The sequence below is a fragment of the Triticum urartu genome, chromosome 5A, assembly GCF_056163025.1.
Source record: "Triticum urartu cultivar PI428250 chromosome 5A, HENAU_Tu73, whole genome shotgun sequence".
Lineage (NCBI taxonomy): Eukaryota > Viridiplantae > Streptophyta > Magnoliopsida > Poales > Poaceae > Triticum > Triticum urartu.
This window is the reverse complement of record NC_141877.1, coordinates 393,574,069-393,599,651: the sequence shown is the minus strand read 5'-3', so window position 1 is coordinate 393,599,651 and position 25,583 is coordinate 393,574,069. Positions and strand designations below refer to the sequence as shown.

Genomic DNA, 25,583 nt, shown 5'->3' with positions numbered 1-25,583 from the left:
CGCCGCCAATGCCGCTGAGACGTGCAGAGGCGGTTGCCCAAAATAAATGTCAATTGATTTCCATGGCAGGAGCTCAAAGGCAAACGTTTATTTAGAGAAACTTAATTCCAAACATCACTGTTTGCCAAAAATACACCAAACCAGGCATAGAGAACAATCACACAAAAGGTTTCCATTTCCTGCTAAAAGAGATCTGGCAAAGATCAAAACCTTTCACCATCACAATGCCCACGCCACACACCGCATCAGGCTGACCGGTAGGTCCATCCGGTAGAGCTTTGTGACGCACCCCTCCCATCCTTTCCCCTCCTGTGGCTGTTCCTGCGGGGCCCGCACTCCCCTGCCCCGCCCGCTGCACCATTCCCGATTTTCTACTTCATAAATGAGGCCCCAGCCTTTTTCCCCCTCTCTCTATCTCTTCACGCCTCCCCGGTTTCTCTCTCCTCACACGGAGCAAACAAGAAACTGAAGGAGCGCAATGGCAACGCCAACGGGCTGCAGGCCAGAGCCGAGGGCCATCGCGGCGTTGCGTCACACGGGGTACATGCGGAGCGAGGGGCGAAGGTTCGGCGCCAGGCGGGGCCTCGCGTGGCTGCTGCACTGGCTCATTACGCAGCGCATCGCTGCTGCCAGGTCGCGACGAGCGCGCAGCCCAGAGAGAGAGAGAGAGAGAAACAGCCAGCGGCGGCTCTCGCAGAGAGAAAGATAGAGAGAGATAGGGGGGATTGACTCGCCAATGTAACGCTTCCTCTCTATCCCTTGTCCTGTTGCTCGCTTTTGCGGAGGGGCGGAGCGGAGAGGGGGTCTCCGCGCGGCTTTGCTCTGTCTTGCCAACCAAGCCTGCTTCGTCTTTTACCCTCTCCTGTTCTTGGTCTCGGCGCTGGAACGGGACGGGGATTGCCTTTCGGTGCGCCTGCGAAGGTGCGATCTCTGGCCTCCGTTCTTGCTCCGCCGATTGCCTCCTCCTCGTCTCCGGGGGTTCGAGTTGAAGCGTGGGGTTTTTGGGGTTTGGGTTCTTTTTGGTTCCTTCGACTGGAATTCTGACTGACTCTGTTCGTGTGGTTGTGGCGTGTTGCCAGGACGAAGCGGGCCGCTCTGGTTCCTAGGTGAGGTTTGGCCGACCAGTTGGTTTAGGCCAAGGTAAGTGTTCGTCCATGGAGCTCGATTTCGTAGCTTCCGCCTCTCTCTGTACTTTTGTCCCCCAGATGTTTTCTGTGGCTTTGAAGTTCGCTTTGCCGATGAATGAATTAATCAATCATTGTGCGGGTGCGGTCTCCAGCCGTGTGGGTTAGTCCGAATCGATGGGTTGTAATGATGATATTGCGGTGCCAAAATAGGCGACTTTTTTATGTGCGAGCAGTAGTATTTTATTTTCTTCCTCGCAAAGTGCCTTTGTGGATTTGTGTTCTTGTAAACGTGTTCTTTTTTTTCCATCGATTAGAGTTTCCTGTTACATGGTGAATTACTGAATGCAGAAAAATCTGAATTTCAAAGAAAAATCTGAATCGCATTACTTGGTGGGCACAATCATTGCTTACATGTAAAATAGGCGAGTTTTTATGTCATTTATTTTCTACCTCACAAAGTGTTGTTGTTTTTTATCTTGAAAAAAAGGGCGTTCTTTCTTTCTATCCTTTCTTTCTATCGATTAGAGTTTCCTGTTACATGGTGCCTGAGTATTGTTTTCATTTCGTTACTTGGTGGGTAAAATCCTTGCTTACCCGTGCCTTGAAACTCTGATTTTCTAACCTCCCCTGTTTCTTTTAATTACTGAATGCAGTAAAATTCTATAACTTCAGTCAACATGCATAGATGGTCTAGTTTTCGACCAACATGCCTTGTAGTACAAACGCAAATGATTACTTCCTTTGTCAGCCATATGGATTCCATGTCAATCATAACTTGTCTTCGTTGTTACAGGAAGTGAAGAAGCATGGGTACAACTGCCTCCAAGCAAGACTGCAACACCGCATTGCAGCTCTGCAAGGGTCGTCTGAAACACATTGAACAAGCAATCGATGCAAGGTATGCCCTTTCGGCTGCTCATCTGTCGTACGAGCAGTCTCTGCGCAATGTCGGCGTTGCTTTGAGGCAGTTTGTGGAGTCACACCATGAGGGTGATCCGGACAAGTCCCCTCGCTCTTCGTCTGCTTTACCATCCCCATTGCCACCTGCAGACAATTCTAAAATTTCACCACTGAAAGTGCCCCGCCATTCTGATATTAGTCGCTTGAGGTCAGAAGTAAGCCCATCCTTGACAGTGACAGTCGACCCAAGTGATGGTGATGCTAGTTTTATTAGAAAAGGGCAGCCCATCCTGACTTCGGTTTCACCACCGTTGTCTCCGGAATTTTGCCCCCCATGGGATTTCTTTGAACCAAATGATGTGAGTGAAAATGTTGCCACCCATGTCTCAGAGAACTGTGAGGCAACTTTGGATGACTTTGGCCATGTCGATGGAAGGGGTCAAGCTTCCTCTAGTCAAATAGCTGAGGTGCAAGAACAGTTGGGAACACATGGATGTAAAGACCTTGATGACAATTTTGACCATCTTAAGTTGAATCGCAATGACTGTAGTGAAATTGAGATTGTTGATACAGACTTACCAAATGACTCAAACTTACACAAAGGACCTGATCAAGTGCAGACACAGAATGTGGAGGGGCAGAATCCTACATGTATTACTGACAATAGAAAAAACGAAGCCCAGTCTGTAGACAAGGTTAATGTACCAAAAATATCTACTGAAAGGGAAGAAGAAAAGAGCAGTTCCATCACCAGCGTATCAAAAGATTTTCTGTCTGATGTGAAAGAACTCGAGCGCCAATTTGCTCGGGCAGCTGAGTCTTGCCATGGGGTCTCAAGGATGCTTGAGACAAGGAAGATTCGACTAAGCTTTTCAACCAAGATAACAGGTGAGGAATACATTTTTTACAGTTAGACAGTTCTCTTGAACTTCTATGGTTATACTTGCTTAATATCAGTGCTAATTATTGCAGGGAAACCGTCGTGTGCACTTTCTCTGTCATCATCCTTGCTCTGCTGCAATGCTGGAAATGTAGCTTCCCATGGTATATTTACTATTCATATCAAATACATTAATATGTGAAGTTTGTACGCTAAACAATAACAGCCTTGTTTGGATGGATATTTTACTCTTAACTGTTTTACTGCAGAATCAGAGCAGCATGTCACGAAAGTGATCGCTTGGAATCGCTCACTTTCATCACGATCTTCATCATCTAAGAATCCACTATTTTCAGTTCAGAAGGATGATGACCCTCCAGAAAGCATTAGCGATTTTGTTGAAGAGTTTTGTATGATTTCAGGAAGTCATGCATCCTCTTTAGATAGACTCTATGCTTGGGAAATAAAGATTTATGATGAGTTAAAGGTGAGCCAACATGTGTTGTTCAACAGATGCTTATAGGATTAACTACACTGAAAATGGAACTTTTGCGTTATCAGTATAGAATCATGAGATTGTGCTTGTCCTGTGTTTTCCAGTAGACCTGTAGCATATTGTGCATTGACCTTTTTGTAGGTGTAACCACTATTTTCAGTAATATCTGAAGCTATCTTTTCTTAAGCAGAGTTGTAATGACGCTACAAATGTATATTTAGAAATTATGTGGACACGTTTTTTATATGTATGCTATTGTGTGTCACATGTTAATCTTCTAGATAGGAAACCATATATGGCATCCAACATAATTACACCATTACTGTATTATGGACAAGACCGATTTATTTTTCTAGTGAGCTCTCAAGCATTTTCTGGACTTAGATAGTCTTTATTGTAATGTGATGTCTCCTTTTGCATCCGGGCTAAATGTTGTGTAGCTAAACAAAAGTATTTCCTGCAACTCACATGCTTGAAAGGAGTTCTTCGCATTTACTTGGAGATCCTCTTTGCACGATGAGCTATCGTTATGATCCTATGATCACGCGAGAGACACTACACCTACGGGCAAATTTGTACAGGATTAAAGTTATGGCGTGACGTGTCAAGATATAGTGGAAATCAGGGGGCGGGAGGGTCCACAGTGAAAATCAGGGGGGTAGAGATTAGCGCGGAGATGGGTCCGTATGTTGTGTTCTGTAGGTGTTTTAGCCAAGTCTAGGATTTTGGATCGTGCCTAGGAGATATTTGTGTCTCAAAAATAAAAGCTTTACTTCTGTTGTCCTTATTTTGAAGGGGAGCCTTGGCGCAGTGGTAAAGCTGCTGCCTTTTGATCGGTCACGGATTCAAGTCCTGAAAACAGCCTCTTACAGAAATGTAGGGAAAGGCTGCGTCCTATAGACCCAAAGTGGTCGGACCCTTTCCCGGACCCTGCGCAAGCGGGAGCTACATGCACCGGGCTGCCCTTTTTTCTGTTGTCCTTATTTTCCAGCAATCTTTTTTGAGTAAGTTGCTTACAGGAATTATGAAGTTGTAAGTGGTGATTATATTACCTCAACCATAGACAGTAAAGTATAAATTATCACATGCTAATGCATTTCTCTATAGTGATGAATTATATTTGAAAACAAAGCAGAGTATGGTCTTACAAATATTTTTTTTCAAACCATCCGGCAGACTTAGATAGCTCATATCCATCTCACGTCCAACACAATAGGAACTTCCAAGGATTTTCCAAATGAGTAGTTGCCTTTTGTAGTTGAGTCGAAGTTAATGTCCAAGGCTACACAAGTGTCACCAAATTGTGTTAATGTTTGATTTAATATTGAATAAACAAAAATTGCATGATGCTCAGGGTGCATTGTTCCTACTATACCGGTCTCTGCTGTGCCATTTGACAATTAAAGTTGCACTCTGAGTACCAGTAATACTAGATAGCATGAAATCTAACATATACGCTTGGTACTTCACGTCTATTCCTCCTATCTAGAATTCTTAACATCTTGGTGCTATTTAACAAGTGTACAGAAAAATAGGTTCAAAACAAAATAATGTACAGCTTGCAAGAATCATGATTCAATTCTTAAAAAAATGTTAAACAGAGTCTCCCCTAGTATGCCCATGGTGTTGGTAGAAACAATTAGCTCCGAATTATCATTTTGTGTAATTGTGTACAAACCAATGTCACCATGAATGTCATATGTCCGGGTCGCTGTTTGTTTGTATGCAGCATTTCCTCCCAAAAAGTATAGGAGAACCCATACCCTTCTCGGCAAATTGGCTCGCTGTAGAACAAACTTGGTAACTGTGCTACATATGCTTTTAACATAAGAACTACAGTTATATTCTACCTACCTACTAGTGGATTAGGCCATTTATTCCCACATTAGGTAGTTCATTTTTACTTTGCAGGTTATGAATTTGTGCATTAAGTTTCTAAAAACATAGGACATATTTTGGTAACCAATAGGCTATTTTAGCGACACCTTTTTGTGGCTGTATCCATGATTTAATTTTTTTTAATGTAGAGTTGTTTCTCTTTTTGGACTTGCCTATAATTTTTTGGTTGCTGCATTTTCCTCGTGTTTGTCGTTGCGTTCTTTTGCAATAACCTTTCACTTTGTTGATGCCCGCTACACGCCAAATAAAAGAATACTTTCATCATGTGGTCGGTGAATAAGCCAATAGTATTAGCATGTGCAATATTAGGCTTATGTCTGCTTACTACTCACACTAGATCTAAGCTATTCAGGGTTGACTAACTGTGTGATACCAAAAGCCACAGAAGCTAATTATGATTTAGGTTGGACTAAAAATAAACTACTCCCTCCATAAAGAAATATAAGAGCGTTTAGATCACTAAAGTAGTGATCTAAACGCTCTTATATTTATTTACAGAGGGAGTAGAATTTACATAACAATTGGATACATCCAGCCATCCACCAGCCGTGGATTTTCTTCAAGATATGTGCGGTAAAGCGCCATCTAGGATTCAGATCCCATATTGCTTGAAGGTATGTTGCTTACAATGAAAATTTTGGGGAGGGCTGATGAGGGTGGGAGCTGATCAGGGAATAAGGTTTCGGATTGTTGAAGGGAGGTATTGTGGCATGACAATGCAATCAACTTGTGTGAGGGGAGGTTTGGCAAGCGAGGAGAGGACTTTAAAGGCGGTGGATGAGAGAACTGAAGGGTTATTTTTTTTTACAATAGCAGATGTTTAATGTACATGGTTTCTATTTTTGGTCTTAAACCAAATATTGGAGCTATTCAACAAGTGTACAGAAAATTAGGTTAAATACAAGACAATGTACAAGGTTGAAAGCATCATAATTCAATTATTCAAAAGTATATACAATGTGAAACAGAGCCTCCCCAAGTATGCCTTCGGTGTTGGTAGAAACAATCAGCTCATAATATCATTTTGTGTAATTGTGTACAAACCATTGTCACCGTGAACGTTATATGTGCGAGTCGCGGTTTGGTTGTACAAAACTTCTCCTCCCAAATATTATAGGGGAACCCGTAACCTTCTCAGCAAATTGGCTCGCGGTAGAACGAAATTGGTAACTGCGGTACATATGCTTTTAACATAAGAACTACAGTTATATTCTACCTACCTACTAGTAGATTAGGCCATTTATCCCACATTAGGTAGTTTATATTACATTACAGGTTATAAATTTGTGCATTAAGTTGCTTGAAACATAGAGCACATTCTGGTAACCAATAGATTATTCTATTGACACTTTTTTGTGGCTGTATCCATGATTTAATTTGGTGGTTGTTTCTGTTTTAGGACATATCTATAGTTTGTCGGTTGCTGCATTTTCCTCGTGTTTGTGGTTGTGTTCTTTTCTGATAACCTTTCACTTTGTTGATGCCTGCTACACGCCAAAAAAGAACACTCTCGTGCATGTGGTCGGTGAATAAGCTAATGGTATTAGCATGTGCAATATTACGCTTACGTCTGCTCGCTACTCACACTAGATCTTAGCTCTTCGGGGTTGACTTACTGGGTGATACCAAAAGCTATAGGAGCTAATTATGATTTAGGAAGGACTAAAAATAAACCAGAATTTACATAAAGAATAGGATACATCCGGCCATCCAATAGCCTTGGATTTCTTTCAAGATATGTGCGATGAAGCGCCATCTAGGATTCAGATCTCATATTTCTTGAAGGTAGGTGCTTCACAATGAAAAATTTGGGGATGACCAATAGGGTAGGGGGGGGGGGCAATGAGTTGGATGGGAGTTGAGCAGGAACAAGGTTTTGGATTGTTAGGGGGAGGTATTGTGGCATGACAGTGCTATCAACTTATGGGCGGGGAGGTTTGGCAAGCGAGGAGATGACTTTTTTGGGCCTAGGCCCCGTGGTTTGTTTCTGTGTTGTGTCGAACTTGGATGCTGCCTGTTGGTGGGCTTTATTAATTTAAAGCCGGACACTTCTTGCGTCTTTGTTCTAAAAAAAAAGGAGAGGACTTTGAGTGACATGGAAGACGGTGGGTGAGAGAACTGAATGGTTAGTTTTTTGTTTTAAAAAAGTGGATGTTTAAAATATGGGTTCTATGTTTCGATCCTAAACCAAATATCTAATGCATCCCTTATACTCCCTCTTTAAAGAAATATAAGAGCGTTTAGGTCACTACTTTAGTGACCTAGTAGTGACCTAAACGCTCTTATATTTCTTTACGGAGGGAGTATTTTGCATCGTTCAAAATATTGAAGTAAGATTAGTATTTATTTATATATATCTAATAAATGCAGAAATTGCCATGGGATAACCTCTCACAGGCATCCGATATTTTTAGGTCACGGAATATCTTATTACTGTCAGAAGTTTCAGTAAATTCTGTTTATTTGCATTATTTCTATATAAGTGTACATGCTATTTTTCTGTCTTATTTGATACACTCTGACCTAACTGCTTAAACTGGTGTTGCAAACTTGCGATTTGCAGAATATTGAATCAATCGAGCAGATATATGACAAAAAATGTGCTCAGCTAAGCCATCAGTGTGCAAGGGATGCGGATGCCAGGCAAGTTGACAAAACTCGGGTTACTACCAAAGGGTTGTATTCACGACTCGTGGTAGGAACTGAAGCACTATACACAATTTCAAAAACAATTGAGAAGTTAAGAGATGAAGAGTTGCAGCCCCAACTTCTTGAATTACTACAAGGGTAAGCCTTTATTTTCTTCGTAGCGCTATGTACAGCACATGTGAGGATTTCAGGACCATTGTCAAAACTGTAATTACACCTGTTATGGTTAAATAATGTATTCCTTTTGAGGTAGTATGCAAAGGTTGTGAAGGTATTGGCTAAAATGTTATATGTAGGCTCTGACATTAAATGTGGATATCATACTTATTATTGTGCACGACACTGACAGGCAGACGCGCATGTGGAGGGTGCTGCAGGAAGTTCACCAAATGCAGCAGAAAATTACCTCTCCAACAGATGCAAAGCTCCCAGCAATGTCTCCTCCAAGCGAGTCGCGCGGACATGCCTTGATGAACCTCATCACTGAACTGGGAGTCTTCTACTCCAGTTTGGCAGGCTGGGTTGATGGTTACAAAAACTATGTGGGTGGTCTGCACTCCTGGCTGCAGAAATGTGTGGTGCAACCACGAGACCGATCAGGGGAAGGAAACCTGACCCTCTCGCCTCGCCAACACCTTGCTCCACCCCTATTTGTTCTCTTGGGGGATTTGTCCGCAGGAATGTCATCGCTCCCGTCTGAAGAATCATGCGACTCCATCAAGAACCTTGCAGCAGATCTCAAGAAAATGTACAAGCACCAGGCAGCAGAACAGAAGAAGGCAGCGAAGAAGAGATCTTCAGACACTGGGGCAGAGGGTGAAAAATCGTCAGAGACTGAATCAGATATGGCAACCCTGCAGGGCGGTCTTACCGCAATGTTCGATCGACTCTCAAAGCTCTCAGGTGCCATGGCCAGCCTGGCTGAAAATGTGAAACGGGAGGCGGAGATCGCCCGGGAAGCGTACGCCATCGGTCGCCGCATAGAGTAAGTTATAAGATTATATCAGGTCATGTTCTTGAGTCCAGGTGTCGGTTTATAGGACAGACAAAGATAGAAACAGGTTTCTTCGGAGAAAAAGAATGATGGTGATGTTTAGGTATGGTATATACCGTGAACTGTTGTACATTCCTTTGCCTGGGCATAGTGTCTTGGGTGTTGTTGATGGTCGGACCAGTCCTAGCTTCTGTAACCAGACGGTTCTGGGTTAAAGTTTGTTTGTCGAAAGCACCGATGATGGCTGTGGCGTTTCGCCATTGTGTTTGCTGGGGCAGATTGTGCTTCTCTGCCTGCTTGTTTATGTCTGCTGCTGAGCTTGGGTAATCTGCAGCGATCTGTGCTATCTTGGCATTTGGCAGTAACAGGTCCTGAGTCCTGGGCCTGATGGGATCAGGCGTTTTGAGTTCTCAATATCATCTGTTTTTCTATATGGCAGATGATGCCGTGTCCGTGCAACAGGGCTTTCTTCTTCTGTATGCTCAGAGTTCAGAGTTCTGACCCTCCGCAGCATGGAGTATTGGAGTTTGTGCGCTCATGTCATGTGGCCTCCCTGATGGTGTTCCTGATGAATAGGCTGCATATGCATAGATAGAAATCACACCTCGATCGCCCCCGCTTCGTCTGGACGGGTGGCTCCCTGTTCGCCTCCCTGGCGTCGTCCCCACTCTTCTCGCTCCCCTCGCTGACGCCGGGCAAAGCCCGTGTGGTGTGGCTGACGACGGCGGCGGCGGGGCTCCAGGTGGTTCTGCGCGCAGTGGCAGCCGCGGCGGAGAAGCGATCGGTGCAGCAGCGACGATCTGACCGCAGTCCGCGGCGATCCTGCCCTGTGTTTCCCGCGACGGACTTCAGCGATGGGCTGGGCAGTTATGGCTGAAGCCGAAAAACCTATTTGAGGCTCTGTGCGTGAAACAGTTGTGCGTCAAACAGTGGGGCGAACGCACACGCTTTTGGTTGCCCGCATAAGGTCCAACTAGACTCATGCGAAAAGAAAACTGACTGATTGGCTATTAACATACACTACTGAGCCTGCATAGCACGAACTTTAATGCATCTTTGGGCCTGTCTCGCAAGGCACGCTTGAATTGGCAGTTTCTCGCGAGCCAGGCCCGCGCGAGGCGTGTGGGCTGCACGCGAGGAGCTACACTCGAGAAGGCGTGTTGCTTCTCAAAGCGCCGACAGTTATTACCCTCACCTTCCCTCACCACTCTCTCTTCCCTCTCCCCACTCTCACCGACAACGACGGCGGTGGCGTGCAGCAAATCAGAGAACAGCAAGTCAACCTCCGGTCACCTTCACCGGCATCCGTAGCAGCATTCGGCAATGGCGGTAAGCTATTTTTTTCCCTCCTCGCCTACTACGTTGCATTCGATTCGAGTTTAGATTCGATTCACGTTAGGGGAACTTGAAATCGGTGTAAACACCATAGGAGTGATCATAACATAACCGATAGATATGAGGTTTCCGATCCGGATTGAGTATAATAGGAATGGGGATTATGGTCCATCTTACATAGTACGCATACATCTTAGCCTCGGGGACCCTGTAGGCGGTTGGATTGGCGGGTGGCCTTGGTCTTGGTCTTCTCCTGGACCTGCACCACCGTCTCTTCTTCCTCGTTGGAGTCCAGCTCGATTGGCATGCTTCGGTGTCCTGGCTCCGGCGCCCTCACAATCATCGCCACCGCATCTTCTTCTTCCCCTTTTCATAGGCACAGTATTTGTGGTGAAGTGCATGGCGGCATGATGGTCATGAGGACGTCGTTATTGTCTGTACTTGGCCCACTTTCACTACTACAGGTTGCTGCTGACACGACACTACAATCAGAGACTCTTCGACGAAATCGTGTGCGGTGTCATAATCGCAAACGGTGGTGTAAAAAACCATCAAAAAAGGTGCAAAACGTTTGCGATGGAGGATGCATCAAACACGATTTAGATTTTAGTTGCGTGTGCGATACAGGGCATACGGTTCAGCTCAATTAACTGTTTGCGATGAGGAGGAACAAAGAAAACGGGCAGCCAGATGAAGATGTGTGCGATATACAGCATATAGTTCACTCGGATGAATTGTTTGTGATTAGGCAACACAAAAGAAATGGGCAACCAGATGAAGGTGTGTGCGATATACTGCATGCGGTTCACTCGGATGAACCGTTTGCGTTGAGACAAGAGAACAAAAAGGTTCAATATAAAAATATGTGTGTGATACGTAGCAAACAGGTCTATAATCAGAAATGTGTGCGAATACCAATAATAATATAAACGGTTTCCTAGTGTGGTCCGTGTTCATTTGATCATCATCTCCTTCTTGTGCTAATTCGATATTCCTTCTATGCTAAGTTTCCATTAATTGATGACATTTTATGCACACGCCACCGTTTCCCGCCATTTCCTCACCTGTTTCCCGCCACCCAATGATATTGCGCATAGGCAGCCCGCGACGCACGGAGGCGACAAACCCAGCCTGTAGCACATCTACCTTTTCCAAGCATGCCAACCCACCAAAGCGCCGCCTCTGCCATCAACCTCGTCGACGAGGAAAACAAGCAGGCGCCACGGCCCGTCGAGGCCGAGGCGCTCCCCGGCAACGCGATGGACGACGCCGTGATGCGCGTCATCGCCAGGGTTGAGCAGATCTTTGGCACATGGCGCTTGAGCGCCGCGGATCAAAATAGGCATGTCAGCGTCGACGGGTTGCAGCTCGCCGCACAACATGATCGATGGCGCGCCGCAAAGCAAGCTAGGAGCGTCCACGCCGATAGGCTGCGGCTCGCTGCACGGCGAGACCGTTGGAGCACCGCAGAGCGAGAGGCGCGGCGCGCCGCACAGCAAGAGCGGATCCATCGGCGCTTGCCTGCTGTCGACACGGCGTCGCAGCTGGGTACACGTCCGATCAGTACCCCCATTTCTCGCCAGCGGTGAGCAGAGGCCTTCAGCGCCGTACTTGCACTAGAGGCCGGCCGCGCCGTACTTGCACTAGAGGCCGGCCGCGCCGTACTTGCACCGGACGCCCGCCGCGCCGTTCGCATTGGTGCCGCCATTTGCCTTGTCCGCAGCCCGCTGGATGCCAACGCGCTGGTCCGTAGGATCGACCGCCTCCTTGGCCCAGGTCTCCGCCTGGGCACAATAGAGGAACATGACCGTCACATCCTCGAGCTGGTGATCTCCGATGAAATAGCCAACTTGAAGCTCGAGATCGCGCTCCGGATGTACCGCGAGCGTGTCGACCGCTTGGACGAACGCCTGCACGAGTTCAGGCAGAGCCAAGAGCTACCGTAGGCAAGGGCTGCTGGTCATGGTCTCATGGACGTGTTTTATTTTGAAAAGTCGTTTCGACATGGATAGCTATGTATTCATTGCAATCATAGTATTGCTATGTTTATTGCTTTGTTTCAATGTGTGTACTCTGTTTTTCATTCTTATATGTTCTGTTTCAATGTATGTATATACGTTTTCCATTCTGTATATATGGATGATAACAGCTAGATTCAAATTAGTATATAAAATAGATAGAAAAATGGAATTCATAATATTAATTGTTCATTAGTTCATCACAGAATATACACACACCACCGTTTTCTAAATTACTCTTAAATCGTCCAAAATTATAAAAAACTTTCTACATGAAAAAGTAGCGCATTTTCATAAGCTTTTCAACGCCATGTCATTTGCCTCAATTGGACTAGCCATTTAGAAATGAAATCGAAAATACGAACTCGGCTGTTCGGTTTGCGAAATTTTACGATTTTCCAAATTACTCTTTAACTGTAGGGAATTAGAGAAAACTTTCAACAAGTTGAAGGAGCGGTTTTGCAGCAGCTTTCCAATGTCATATTGTTTGCCTCATTCCGATAAATGGTTTAGAAATACGATCGAAAATACGATTCACGTTTTTTGTATGAAGAAAAAACGGTTTTCAAAACTGCTCTTAAACCGCTTACATTTTGTCAAAAATTCAACTTGGGTCATGATACTGGTGTCCATAGCTTTTCAACGGTATATCGCAAGCCTCATTTGGGCAATGTTGACGGAAGTTCAACCTAGCACTGGGAGAAGTTTAGGTCGAACAACTCAGGCAGTAAAATTGCAAAAAACGCAATTTCATCACGCCCCGAGAGTAAAATCCGCCAACGAGCAAGATTCCTATTTAAAACCGGTATTTAGTTGCTAAAAACGTTTCTAGATTACACTAACATCATATAGAACACGACTAACAAGAATAATTCGTGGGGAAAGCCACGGTTGCGAAGATAGCCCGAATGTCGGGTTCGTATAGAGGGAAGTTCAGACGCGTTACTCAGGCAGGTCAGGTTGTGATCAGAATATTATTCTGACCCCGTAATCAGAATAGTGTTTATGTGTGTGTCTATATATATATATTGTGATGAACTAATGAACAATTAATATCATTACTTATATTCTGTGATGAACTAATGAACAATTAATATATATAGCTGTTATCATCCATATATCTATGTGTTCTGTTTCAATGTGTGTATATACGCTTTCCATTTTTATATCTATGTGTTCTGTTTCAATGTGTGTAAATATGCTTTCCATTTTTTTAACCGTATGTCCGAATGCAGCAAATGATATGGCGTTGGAAATCTTGAGGAAATGCGAAACTTTTTGGTATATGTTGTTTCTCCCAATTCCTTACTGTTTTAAGTCAATTTTGAAAATGACTAAAAACGTATTTTCGCAGTAATTTTCACAAATTTTATCGGAATGTGGCAAATAATATACCGTTGAAAAGCTAAGGAAAATGCGGAACTTTTTCATGTTGATGGTTTTCTGTGATTCCTAGCCGTTTTCAAGTAATTTCGAAAATGAAGAGATCATTCGTTCTGCCTTTATCGCGAAACAGATTCTTCAAAAATGCACCACGTGAAGAACCTGAACTTCTCTGCATGTCTACTTGAACTTCACTCTATTTTTCACGTGCTTTTTTCGCTCGTAGATCTCCATCCACTACTCGTAGCTCTCCATCCACTCACCGAAATTGAGCAAGTGATATACCGATGAAAAGCTGTTGTAAACACACAACTTTCCCATGTTGATCATTTTTTCATACTCGCGATGGTTTTAGAAGTTTTTCATCTGAAATTCATTCAGTGTAGTAGTTGAACTTCCTGCTGTTTTCATGTTGAACTTATGTGACATATTTTCGTTTGTAATTTTCTCAACCATTTCGTTAGTGTTGCACAAATGATATTATTTTTGCACAAACCTCTCTCACGATATTTTTTTTTAACTTTCTCCTATCGAGGACTTGAACTTACACAAATGATATTTCTACTGTTTTGAAGTAAATTAGAAAATAATAAGATCATGATTTCTGCCTTCATCACGAATGGAAATGCACTACGTGAAGTAGTTGAACTTCTCGGGCATGCCTGTTGAACTTCATACTATTTTTGATCTGTTGTTTTTTGACGTGTTGTTTTTTGCACTGCGTGAAGTAGTTGAACTTCTAGGACATGTCTGTTTGAACTTCACTTTGTTTTTAACGTGCTGTTTTTTGATGTGTTGTTTCTCGAACTGCGTGAAGTAGTTGAACTTCTAGGACATGTATGTTTGAACTTCACTCTGTTTCACTTTATTGTATTTTTTTATATGAAATACACACCATATAGTACGTGAACTTCCGATTGTTATCACTTTGAACTTCTCTCTGGTCTGAGAGAATTATTTTAAAACACAAAAAACAACATATTTTTTTAATGTATTTTGGACATCTAAATACACGGTGAACCTCTCTCACAAGATTTTTTTGAACTTTTCCTCGCCGAGACTTGAACTTCTAGCAACCATTTTTTTCCGATTATGAGTTGCTTTTAAAAGTGCAAAAAATGGCATTGTGTTTTTTATTTTTTTGAACAGGTAAATCCTAGGTTTTAATAAACTCCGAATTTCTGTGTATTTCAATTTGAACTTCACCTTTTTATATTTTGAGTAAAGAATTGTATTTGATTTTTATACGGAAAAAATCGAACATGGAAATACAAGGTGAACCTCTCTCGTAAGAATTTTTGAACTTCTCCGGACAGAGCACTTGAACTTCTTTCAAAAAACCTTTTAAGCTTTTATTTTTCTATACTTTATTCTCACCTAAAATGCATTTTTGTGTATACGTCGAATTTTTGAACATCTCCGGACAGAGTACTTGAACTTCTCGTTGTTTTCACTATGAATTTCTCTCGCATTTTTGTGTATACGTCGAATTACATGCAATTGAAGGTCGGACGTCATTTTTTGCCATTTTAAAACATGTAATTGGAGGTCGAACGTCCCACAATATAAATTCTGAACGATGCACAGGGGTGCACGCGAACTTCCTGCACCAAATTTGAGTTTTTTATATTCTTCAAACTTCTATGTTATTTCAAATTGAAATTCTTAGTCTTATTCTTAGAAAAAATATATTTTCAAATAAGCATCAAACATTTTTTTAAATTGAACCTCATACTTTTATTTTCCTAGAAATGGAAAGAATTTGAGTTTTCTGTAAACATCAAACTACTCCTTTTATTTCCCTAGAAATGCAAAGTTACACACACACACAGACACATAACAAATATTTTAATTGTGTGTGTTGTTTTTCTTTAACTGTGTGTGTTAGCGCTTATGGTAAATAATATACCACCGGAATGAATTTTGTAACAAATATTTTGAACCTCTTCATTATTTGAAAATGAACTTCTAGGTAAACAGTGAAACTTCGCTTTTTATTTCCTTTTTTTAACTCCTTTTTATATTTGAACTTTTTTGGTTATTATACTTGAATCTCTTCATTCTTTTAATTTGAACTTCTTGGCTTTAATATTTAGTATTGAGGAAATCTAAGTTTTTATAAATATGAAATAGCTTCATTTTTTAATTAGGACTTCATGGTGTTATTCATTAGTAACGGGAAAAGTCCTAGTTATGTATTTAATATCGAACCACTCAATTATTCAAGTTTAAACTTCTAGGTCTTTTTGAAAAGAGGGGAAATTGGTTTTTATAAACTTTTTGAATGGCTCGGTTTTTTGAATTTAACGTTCTTGGTATTGTAATAAACATTGTACTTCTCTGTTATTTAAATTTGAACCTCTAGATTTGTAGAAATGGGGAAAATCAATTTTCTCTAGAAATTTTGTGCTGCTCTATTTTTGTAAATTGAACTTCTTCATTTGTTCTTTAGTAACGGGAAAATCCTAACTTTGGAATAAACGTCGAACCTCTTCATTATTTAAATTTGAAGTTCTACTTTTTTTAAATGGGAAATTCTATTTGAACTTCTTTGTTTATTATTCTTTAGTAGCAGTTAAAAATCTGAGTTTTTAGTAAACGTTGAACCACTCCGTTATTCTAATTTGAACTTCTAATTTTTTTTTGGAAACGGGGAAAATTCATTCTTTTTATAGACTTTTTTGGATTGGTATGTTATTTTAATTCGAACTTGTTGATTTTTATCGGTTTATAAAAATCTAAGTTTTTTATAAATGTTTGTTATTTTAATTCAAACCTATTTTGGGTTTTTTCGAATTGTGAAAATGAGTTTTTTACAAGTATCTAAGTACTCTCTTTTCTAAAATTTGAACATATATTTTTCTTTCATTTTTTAGTAATGTAAACTTATTTTATTTTTTATAAACATCAAAACTGCTCTGTTATTTCTAATTTGCGCTCTCTGTTTTTAATTTTTAAAGTAATTGTTTTGATGCCCCTAAAAAACTCTAAAAGTGTGTGCCATGATATCCCTAACATTTTTCTCTAAACTTTCCGAACTGTACTTCGTTTTGTTTTCTATTTATTGCTCGGCAGAACTCCTCTAATGATGTTTTCTACAATATAGCTATAGTTGAACTTGGCATTCAGCCGTAGTAGAACTTTCCGCGGCTGCCGGCTGGCGTATAGCCCTGTTGAACTTCACACGTAAACAACGCATAGCCGTGGTACCTGGCGCATTTTTGTAGTAGAACTTCACTGTACGTCTCTTGACTTGATGTGTGTAACTTCTTGAATCTTTTGCAACTAACTTCTTACAAGCTAAATGGGCCTTAAGGCCATCCATCATTTTTGGTCAACGCATCATGGCATTCGCTGTGTGCATATCCTCAACATTATTCCAAAGCACCTCTAGCGTTACCAAATTTTGTACGTTTTTAAAGTTGAATGCACTAGCGACAGCGCAAGCCAAACACAATTTCTCATCCAGTAGTCCGTTAATTTCGTTGCATTACTAGAACAGTACCAACCTACTGTCGGGAGCCAGTTATTCAGAGTAGCAAGTGTAAAGGAGAAAAAGTACATGAAATAATTTGTTCTCCCTCACGCGGTAAGACAAAAAGCAGCAAGAGAAGGCCTGCAGTAGCGCGGGACTCTAGGAGGGTGGCGAGCATGGACACCACCGCACTCCAGCTCCTCGACCCCAGCAAAAAAGAGCACGCAGCATGCAACAGCCCTGGACTCCAGCGCCTCGATCGACACCACGGCAGCTCGGCAGTGTCCTGCATGGCGTCGAGCTGAACTTTTGAATGCCAGTTGGAAGTGCAGACTTATCTATGTCGGTATTGCAAAAAGATCTAACACAAGTCGAGGTATGAAAAGTAAGAAGTTTGCAAAAAACTTTCTGACTTTTTATCCAACAACTCCCCAAAACTTTTCATCACATTTGTTCTTTCTGAACTTCAATTCCAACACAAAACTAAAAGGAGAGAACTTATTCCCAACTTTTTTCTAAATTCACTAACACAAACATCTTATTTTTACATTCAGCATGGATATAAGTCTACTACAATAGTTCTGTCTCAAGGGAAAATTGTAGCATATATATGTCAAAGTTGTTTGAATACATCGGCATGGAAAATAGGTCTATTGTAGCAGTTCTTACAAAGATCAACACAAGTTGTTTGTAAGCAAATGTTATAACCTGCAGAACACATCATAAGAGAAGGGATTTTTTCACCCAACAATCAGTGACACAAAATGCATTGCGCAAGTGCCAATTGGGTATCAACCAGCAGAAGTTCAGAAGTAGCTGGGGCACAAGTCCGGAGGATCTCATCTGAGACATGCAGATCCAGCCAGTTGGATGGGGGGCGACGGACCTGAGGGGAGGAAAGGGAAGCCGGAGCCCGCAACGCGCCCATGTTTGAGCACAGGAAGGAAAGCACCACCGATGTGTGGAACCAGGGCGCCGTCGGCGGGTGCGGCCAGCGGTGGCTGCTGCGGCTTGGAGGAGCACAGAAGAGTGACGGCGGCCTCAAGAACGGCTGGAGAAAACTCGTCAAAGGAGGATACAACCAAGGTTGTGGGAGTCCGACGATCTAACTGACCTCCAGAGCTAGGACCTGCGAGACGTCGGCATCGTGCTCGCCGGCCAGGTGGAGCTACGTGGGAAGTCCAACTGGCGCCGGCATCGGTTGGGTTGAGGGACGGGGACAGGATCCAGAGAACGGGGCAGGGGACGGCAGCAACGCGATCTCCATTGAGGGATGGGGGCGGCGGCGCGATTCAGGCGAAGGACGGTGGCGGCTGTGCGATCCGCGGCGACGGGCGGTGGTCGGGTGGTCGTCGGCGCCGGACGGGGGTCGGGTTGAGGGATGGCGGCAGGATCCAGAGAACGGGTCGGGGGTGGCGCGCTGGGGCCGACGGGCCGGCCGCGGGAGCCGCGCCGGAGTCAGGGCGCAGCGGCGGGAGGTGGTCGGTGGATCCGAAAAGAGGCGATGCGGTGCGGGAGGAGGGTTGGGGTCGGAATGGGCCGGTCGGGTTTACTTTCTTTTGCGTTTTCGGGAGTTCGGGAGGGCCTGACAGGCTCTATATAGGCTGACTGTGATCCAAATAATTATTCTCATCCAGAATCATAATAGTATTATCACATATATATGATGATACTTAATTACTAGGTACAATATATAAAATTGAAAACGAATAATACTAAAACTAATAATCCCTTTTGGGGCCAGTATTCCGGCAGCCCCTCGCCAGCACTTCCTAGTCGCGGCGTCTTTCCAGTGCGGAGGCAGTACTCCGCTTCCTCTGCCTCACAGTACTTGACGTATCGATCTTCCTCTTGCTGGCGGACGCGCGCGACCGATATTGCCATTTCGTTGAACGCCCATCGGAGCTCCTCGTCGGTGGCACGCTGGAGCTTATCGGCCCACCACCACACAGCGACGAGGCGCCCGGCGTCTATGACCTTCCTCGCGAAGTACCCGTCTTCGTACACCCCCTCGGCACGACGACGCGCCCGCCCCCAAAGCTCCGCCGCCTCCTTTTTCCAGGCGGCATCACGGGCTTCATATGCCGCTTGGTACCTGGCTTTCTCCTCCGCCATCTCCTTCTTGAACACCACTTGCATGGTTTTCTCAACCGGCGGCAGCGACTTTCACAGATAAAGATTGTACTGGCCCCAAAACCAATCCAAAGTTGGGGCGTCCGGCGCAACCTCGTCAGGCCCTACGTAGGGGTCCTCGTCGCTGCTAATCGAGTGAGCATCCTCGGGGGGCGGCTACTCCTCGTCGGCACGTGGGCAGACCGGCGGCATCATAGCAGAGATTTGAGAGAGAGAGAGAAAGGGCGAGCGAGGGGAGGATGTAGATGAGAATGCAGGCGGGACGATGTGAGCAAGGTAGTATTTATTGGCGGCCGGAATCTAGATCGACGGGGACAATACACAGGCTGGTCGCCGGAATTTACAACTACTGTAGTTTGAATTACACACGATTCCCGCAGCAAAATCCGTGTGTGAACATAATAGCCAAAATACATGTGTGAACGTAATAGCTGACGGTTTCCAATGCAGAAGCGTCTGATTAATGATCCCCGCCACTCACCTACCAAACCTCGAGCCGCGAGATAGAGTGCCAATCGTGTGGGGGCGGTTGTCCTGCCAGATCTTTACATTTTGTTTTTCGAACACCAGATATTTACATCGTCTGATGATTTTTTAACTCGCACACAAGTACATAAAAATATGATTTTTCCAACCGTTATGGTTAGGCGTTGCATGTAGATGTAATTCAAATTTGAATTATTGTCATTAAATTGTTAGAAAATCACTTAAATGCCTTTAAAAGGTCAAATGACCCCCGGAATTTTTCAAATTTTCACATGACAGTTGTATTAGTGCACGTTAAACATAGAAAAAAAATTGAAAGCCGTAAGAGGAAGCTATCTCCCGTTCGTCATCAAACATGCATTGTTCCCTCTCGGAACCACGAACTTTCTAGTGAGTTGCTCCAGTTTATGAGGGATGTGTGTCCAAACTTTCGTCAAACATACCTATTTTTTTACCGCATCATCTTGGTGGCATGACATTACATCAACCAAGGTTTCATGTTTTTCTGATCATTTTTTATTTTTTGAAATTAAGATGCCATGTCACTCCATGCATACGTATGCATGTGTCCATGTCGTGAGACCAATATGTTTGAAAATTCATTCTAATTTACTACACATGGAATTAACTCGCACATAAGTACACAGATATGATTTTTCAAACCATTTTGGTTAGGCGTTGCATGTAGATGTAGTTCAAATTTGAATTACGATCATTAAATGGCTAGAAATTCACTTAAATGTCTTTAAAAGGTCAAATGACCCCTAGAATTTTCAAAAACTTGACATTACAGTTGTAGTAGTGCACGTTAGACGTAGAAAAAAAATTGAAGGCCATAAGAGAAAGATATTTTCTCGTCATCAAACATGCATTGTTCCATCTCGGAACCATGAGCCTTCTAGTGAGTTTCTTCGGTTTGTGAGGGGTTTGTGTCCAAACTTTCGTTAAACATACCAATTTCTTTACCACATCATCTTGGTGGCATGACATTACATCAACCAAGGTTCCATGTTTTTCTGATCATTTTTATAATTTTTTCAATTAAAATGCCATGTCATTCCATGCATACGTATGCATGTGTCCATGTCGTGAGACCAATATGTTTGAAAATTCCTTCTAATTTACTACACATGGAATTAACTCGCACACAAGTACACGGATATGATCTTTCGAACCGTTTTGGTTAGGTGTTGCATGTAGATGTAGTTCAAATTCGAATTACGGTCATTAAATGGCTAGAAATTCACTTAAATGTCTTTAAAAGGTCAAATGACCCCTAGGATTTTCAAAAAAATGACATTACAGTTGTAATAGTGCACGTTAGACGTAGGAAAAAAATTGAAGGCCGTAAGAGGAAGCTATTTCCCATTCGTCATCAAACATGCATTGTTCCCTCTCGGAACCACGAGCCTTCTAGTGAGTTGCTCCGGTTTGTGAGGGGTTTGTGTCCAAACTTTCGTCAAACATGTCAATTTCTTTACCACATCATCTTGGTGGCATGACATTACATCAACCAAGATTTCATGTTTTTCTGATCATTTTTTTAATTTTTGGAATTAAAATGCCATGTCACTCCATGCTTAATTGTGTCATAGCCGTTAGACCAATATGTTTAAAAATTCCTTCCATGGAATTAAATCGCACACAAGTACACAAAATATGAGTTTTCAAACCGTTATGGTTAGCTGTTGCACGTACATGTAGTTCAAATTTCAATTACGGTCATTAAATGGCTAGAAAATCACTTAATTGTCTTAAAAGGTCAAATGACCCCTGAAATTTTCCAAATTTTGACATGAGAGTTGTATTAGTACTACAAAATTTCTCGTACATTTAAAACACAATCCGTTGCCATTGTACTTCAAATTCGTCTTTCACAGATAATAAAAAATATCTACAACATCACACACAGTTGTTTTCTAGGAACCGTTTGCGATGAAAATATCTGGGTCTATTTAAGTCTCCCTCCTTAAGCTTCGCCGGCTCATCTGCTCCAGTGCCGGCAACCCCCGAATCCCCGAATCCCGACCCCCATTCCCGCACCCCCTTCTTGCAAAGATGACGCTGTGGAAACGCTTCATGAAGGCCCGTACGATGGCCGCGCCCCCCCCCCCCCCCGAGCGCCGCCGCCTACGCCGAGAGTGTCGCCGCATCCGCATTGAGCACGGCCGCTTCTGCTGAGAGGGGGTCTGCGGCAGCCGACAGGGCAGCTGCAGCAGCCGAGACGGCTGCAACTGCTGCTGCGACGACAGCTGCAAACGCCGAGGGCGCTCGAGCTGCCGTCCGTGCCGTCGATGTCGCCCTGGCCCGGGTCGAGGCCATCCACGCCAAGATCGAGGATGCACACGCCAAGATATTTCAGGCCACCTCGGACTCCAGCATGCAACCCATGTTTGAAAAGGCGGCGGTGGTCATGGAGCACCTACTTCCTCATGAGGTCACCGAGCGGGAGCTGAAGATGCAGGAGGCGACGGAGATCGAGGAGCGCCAGGAGGAGGAGTTGCGCGTGGCCGAGGTCAAGGTAGAGAAGAGTCTGTCCATCGAGCAATCGGCGGTGGAGTACCAACGCGAGCTCTGGCGCAACCACTACTATGAGTACTACAACCTTGAGGGCGGCGTCGAGGACGAGCACGAGGACGCGGTCGACTTCAGCAGGGGGACGTGATACATCTCCAACGTATCTATAATTTTTGATTGCTCCATGCTAGTATATTATCTATTTTGGATGTTAATGGGCTTTATTTTACACTTTTATATCATTTTTGGGACTAACCTACTAACCGGAGGCCCAGCCCAAATTGCTGTTTTTTGCCTATTTTAGAGTTTAGCCGAAAAGGAATATCAAACGGAGTCCAAACGGAATGAAACCTTCGGGAACGTGATTTTCTCAACGAACATGATCCAGGAGACTTGGAGTGGGTGTCAAGAAACAATCGAGGAGGCCACAAGGCAGGGGGCGCGCTCACCCCCCTGGGCGCGCCCTCCACCCTTGTGGGCCCCTCGTTGCTCCACCGACGTACTTCTTCCTCCTATATATATCCACGTACCCCCCCCAAACATCCAGGAGCACCACGAAAACCTAATTCCACCGCCGCAACCTTCTGTACCCGAGAGATCCCATCTTGGGGCCTTTTCCGGAGCTCCGCCGGAGGGGGCATTGATCACGGAGGGCCTCTACATCAACTCCATGGCCTTTCCGGTGATGTGTGAGTAGTTTACTTCAGACCTTCGGGTCCATAGCTAGTAGCTAGATGGCTTCTTCTCTCTCTTTGGATCTCAATACAAAGTTCTCCTCGATTCTCTTGGAGATCTATTCGATGTAATCTTCTTTTGCGGTGTGTTTGTCGAGATCCGATGAATTGTGGGTTTATGATCCAGATTATCTATGAACAATATTTGATTCTTCTCTGAATTCTTTTATGTATGATTGGTTTATCTTTGAAAGTCTCTTCGAATTATCAGTTTGGTTTGGCCTACTAGATTGATCTTTCTTGCAATGGGAGAAGTCCTTAGCTTTGGGTTCAATCTTGCGGTGCTCGATCCCAGTGACAGTAGGGGAAACGGCACGTATTGTATTGTTGCTATCGAGGATAAAAAGATGGGGTTTATATCATATTGCATGAGTTTATCCCTCTACATCATGTCATCTTTCTTAAGGCGTTACTCTGTTCTTATGAACTTAATACTTTAGATGCATGCTGGATAGCGGTTGATGTGTGGAGTAATAGTAGTAGATGCAGAATCGTTTCGGTCTACTTGTCGCGGACGTGATGCCTATATACATGATCATGCCTATATATTCTCATAATTATTCGCTTTTCTATCAATTGCTCAACAGTAATTTGTTCACCCACCGTAATACTTATGCTTTCTTGAGAGAAGCCACTAGTGAAACCTATGGCCCCCGGGTCTATTTTCCATCATACAAGTTCCCAATCTATTTTATTTTGCAATCTTTACTTTCAATCTATATCACAAAAATACCAAAAATACTTATCTTATTATTATTATCTCTATCAGATCTCACTCTTGCAAGTGGCCGTGAAGGGATTGACAACCCCTTTATCGCGTTGGTTGCGAGGTTCTTATTTGTTTCTGTTGGGGAACGTAGCAATAATTCAAAATTTTCCTACGTGTCACCAAGATCAATCTATGGAGTAATATAGCAACAAGGGAAAGGAGAGTGCATCTACATACCCTTGTAGATCGCTAAGCGGAAGCGTTCAAGTGAACGGGGTTGATGGAGTCGTACTCGTCGTGATCCAAATCACCGATGATCCTAGCGCCGAACAGACGGCACCTCCGCGTTCAACACACGTACGGAACGGAGACGTCTCCCACGCCTTGATCCAGCAAGGAGGAGGGAGAGGTTGATGGAGATCCAGCAGCACGACGGCGTGGTGGAAGTAGCGGGATTCCAACAGGGCTTCGCCAAGCGCTGCGGGAGGAGGGAGATGTGTCATGGGAGGGAGAGGGAGGCGCCAGGGCTTAGGTATGGTTGCCCTCCCTTCCCCCCCACTATATATAGGGCCAAGGGAGAGGGGGAGGGCGCAGCCTTGCCCCTTCCTCCAAGGAAGGGTGCGGCCAAGGGGGGGAGGAGTCCATCCTCCCCAAGGCACCTCGGAGGTGCCTTCCCCTTTTAGGACTCTTCCTTTCCCTCTTCTCTTGGCGCATGGGCCTCTTGGGGCTGGTGCCCTTGGCCCATATAGGCCAAGGCGCACCCCCTACAGCCCATGTGGCCCCCCGGGGCAGGTGGCCCCACCCGGTGGACCCCCGGGACCCTTCTGGTGGTCCCGGTACAATACCGGTGACCCCGAAACTTGTCCCGATGGCCGAAATAGCACTTCCTATATATAATTCTTTACCTCCGGACCATTCCGGAACTCCTCGTGACATCCGGGATCTCATCCGGGACTTTGAACAACTTTCGGGTTACCGCATACTAATATCTCTATAACCCTAGCGTCACCGAACCTTAAGTGTGTAGACCCTACGGGTTCGGGAGACATGCAGACATGACCGAGATGACTCTCCGGTCAATAACCAACAGCGGGATCTGGATACCCATGTTGGCTCCCACATGTTCCACGATGATCTCATCGGATGAACCACGATGTCAAGGACTTAATCAATCCCGTATACAATTCCCTTTGTCTAGCGGTATTGTACTTGCCCGAGATTCGATCTTCGGTATCCCTATACCTTGTTCAATCTCGTTACCGACAAGTCTCTTTACTCATTCCGTAACATATCATCCCGTGATTAACTCCTTGATCACATTGTGCACATTATGATGATGTCCTACCGAGTGGGCCCAGAGATACCTCTCCGTTTACACGGAGTGACAAATCCCAGTCTCGATTCGTGCCAACCCAACAGACACTTTCGGAGATACCTGTAGTGTACCTTTATAGCCACCCAGTTACGTTGTGACGTTTGGCACACCCAAAGCACTCCTACGGTATCCGGGAGTTGCACAATCTCATGGTCTAAGGAAATGATACTTGACATTAGAAAAGCTTTAGCATACGAACTACATGATCTTGTGCTAGGCTTAGGATTGGGTCTTTGTCCATCACATCATTCTCCTAATGATGTGATCCCGTTATCAATGACATCCAATGTCCATGGTCAGGAAACCGTAACCATCTATTGATCAACGAGCTAGTCAATTAGAGGCTTACTAGGGACATGGTGTTGTCTATGTATCCACACATGTATCTGAGTTTCCTATCAATACAATTCTAGCATGGATAATAAACGATTATCATGAACAAGGAAATATAATAATAACTAATTTATTATTGC

The 25,583-nt window shown here is 43.9% G+C and overlaps 1 protein-coding gene across 1 annotated transcript; it reads left to right on the top strand.

The window, feature by feature from the left end:
* The first annotated feature begins 408 nt into the window (after positions 1–408).
* Positions 409–9,235, top strand: LOC125556049 (uncharacterized). Its single transcript, XM_048718851.2, has 7 exons — positions 409–921; positions 1,080–1,140; positions 1,921–2,915; positions 3,000–3,071; positions 3,177–3,394; positions 7,866–8,089; positions 8,301–9,235. The coding sequence occupies exons 3-7, from the start codon at positions 1,934–1,936 to the stop codon at positions 8,938–8,940; spliced, it is 2,136 nt and encodes a 711-aa protein (XP_048574808.1). The 5' UTR covers positions 409–921; positions 1,080–1,140; positions 1,921–1,933; the 3' UTR covers positions 8,941–9,235.
* Positions 9,236–25,583: the final 16,348 nt, after the last annotated feature.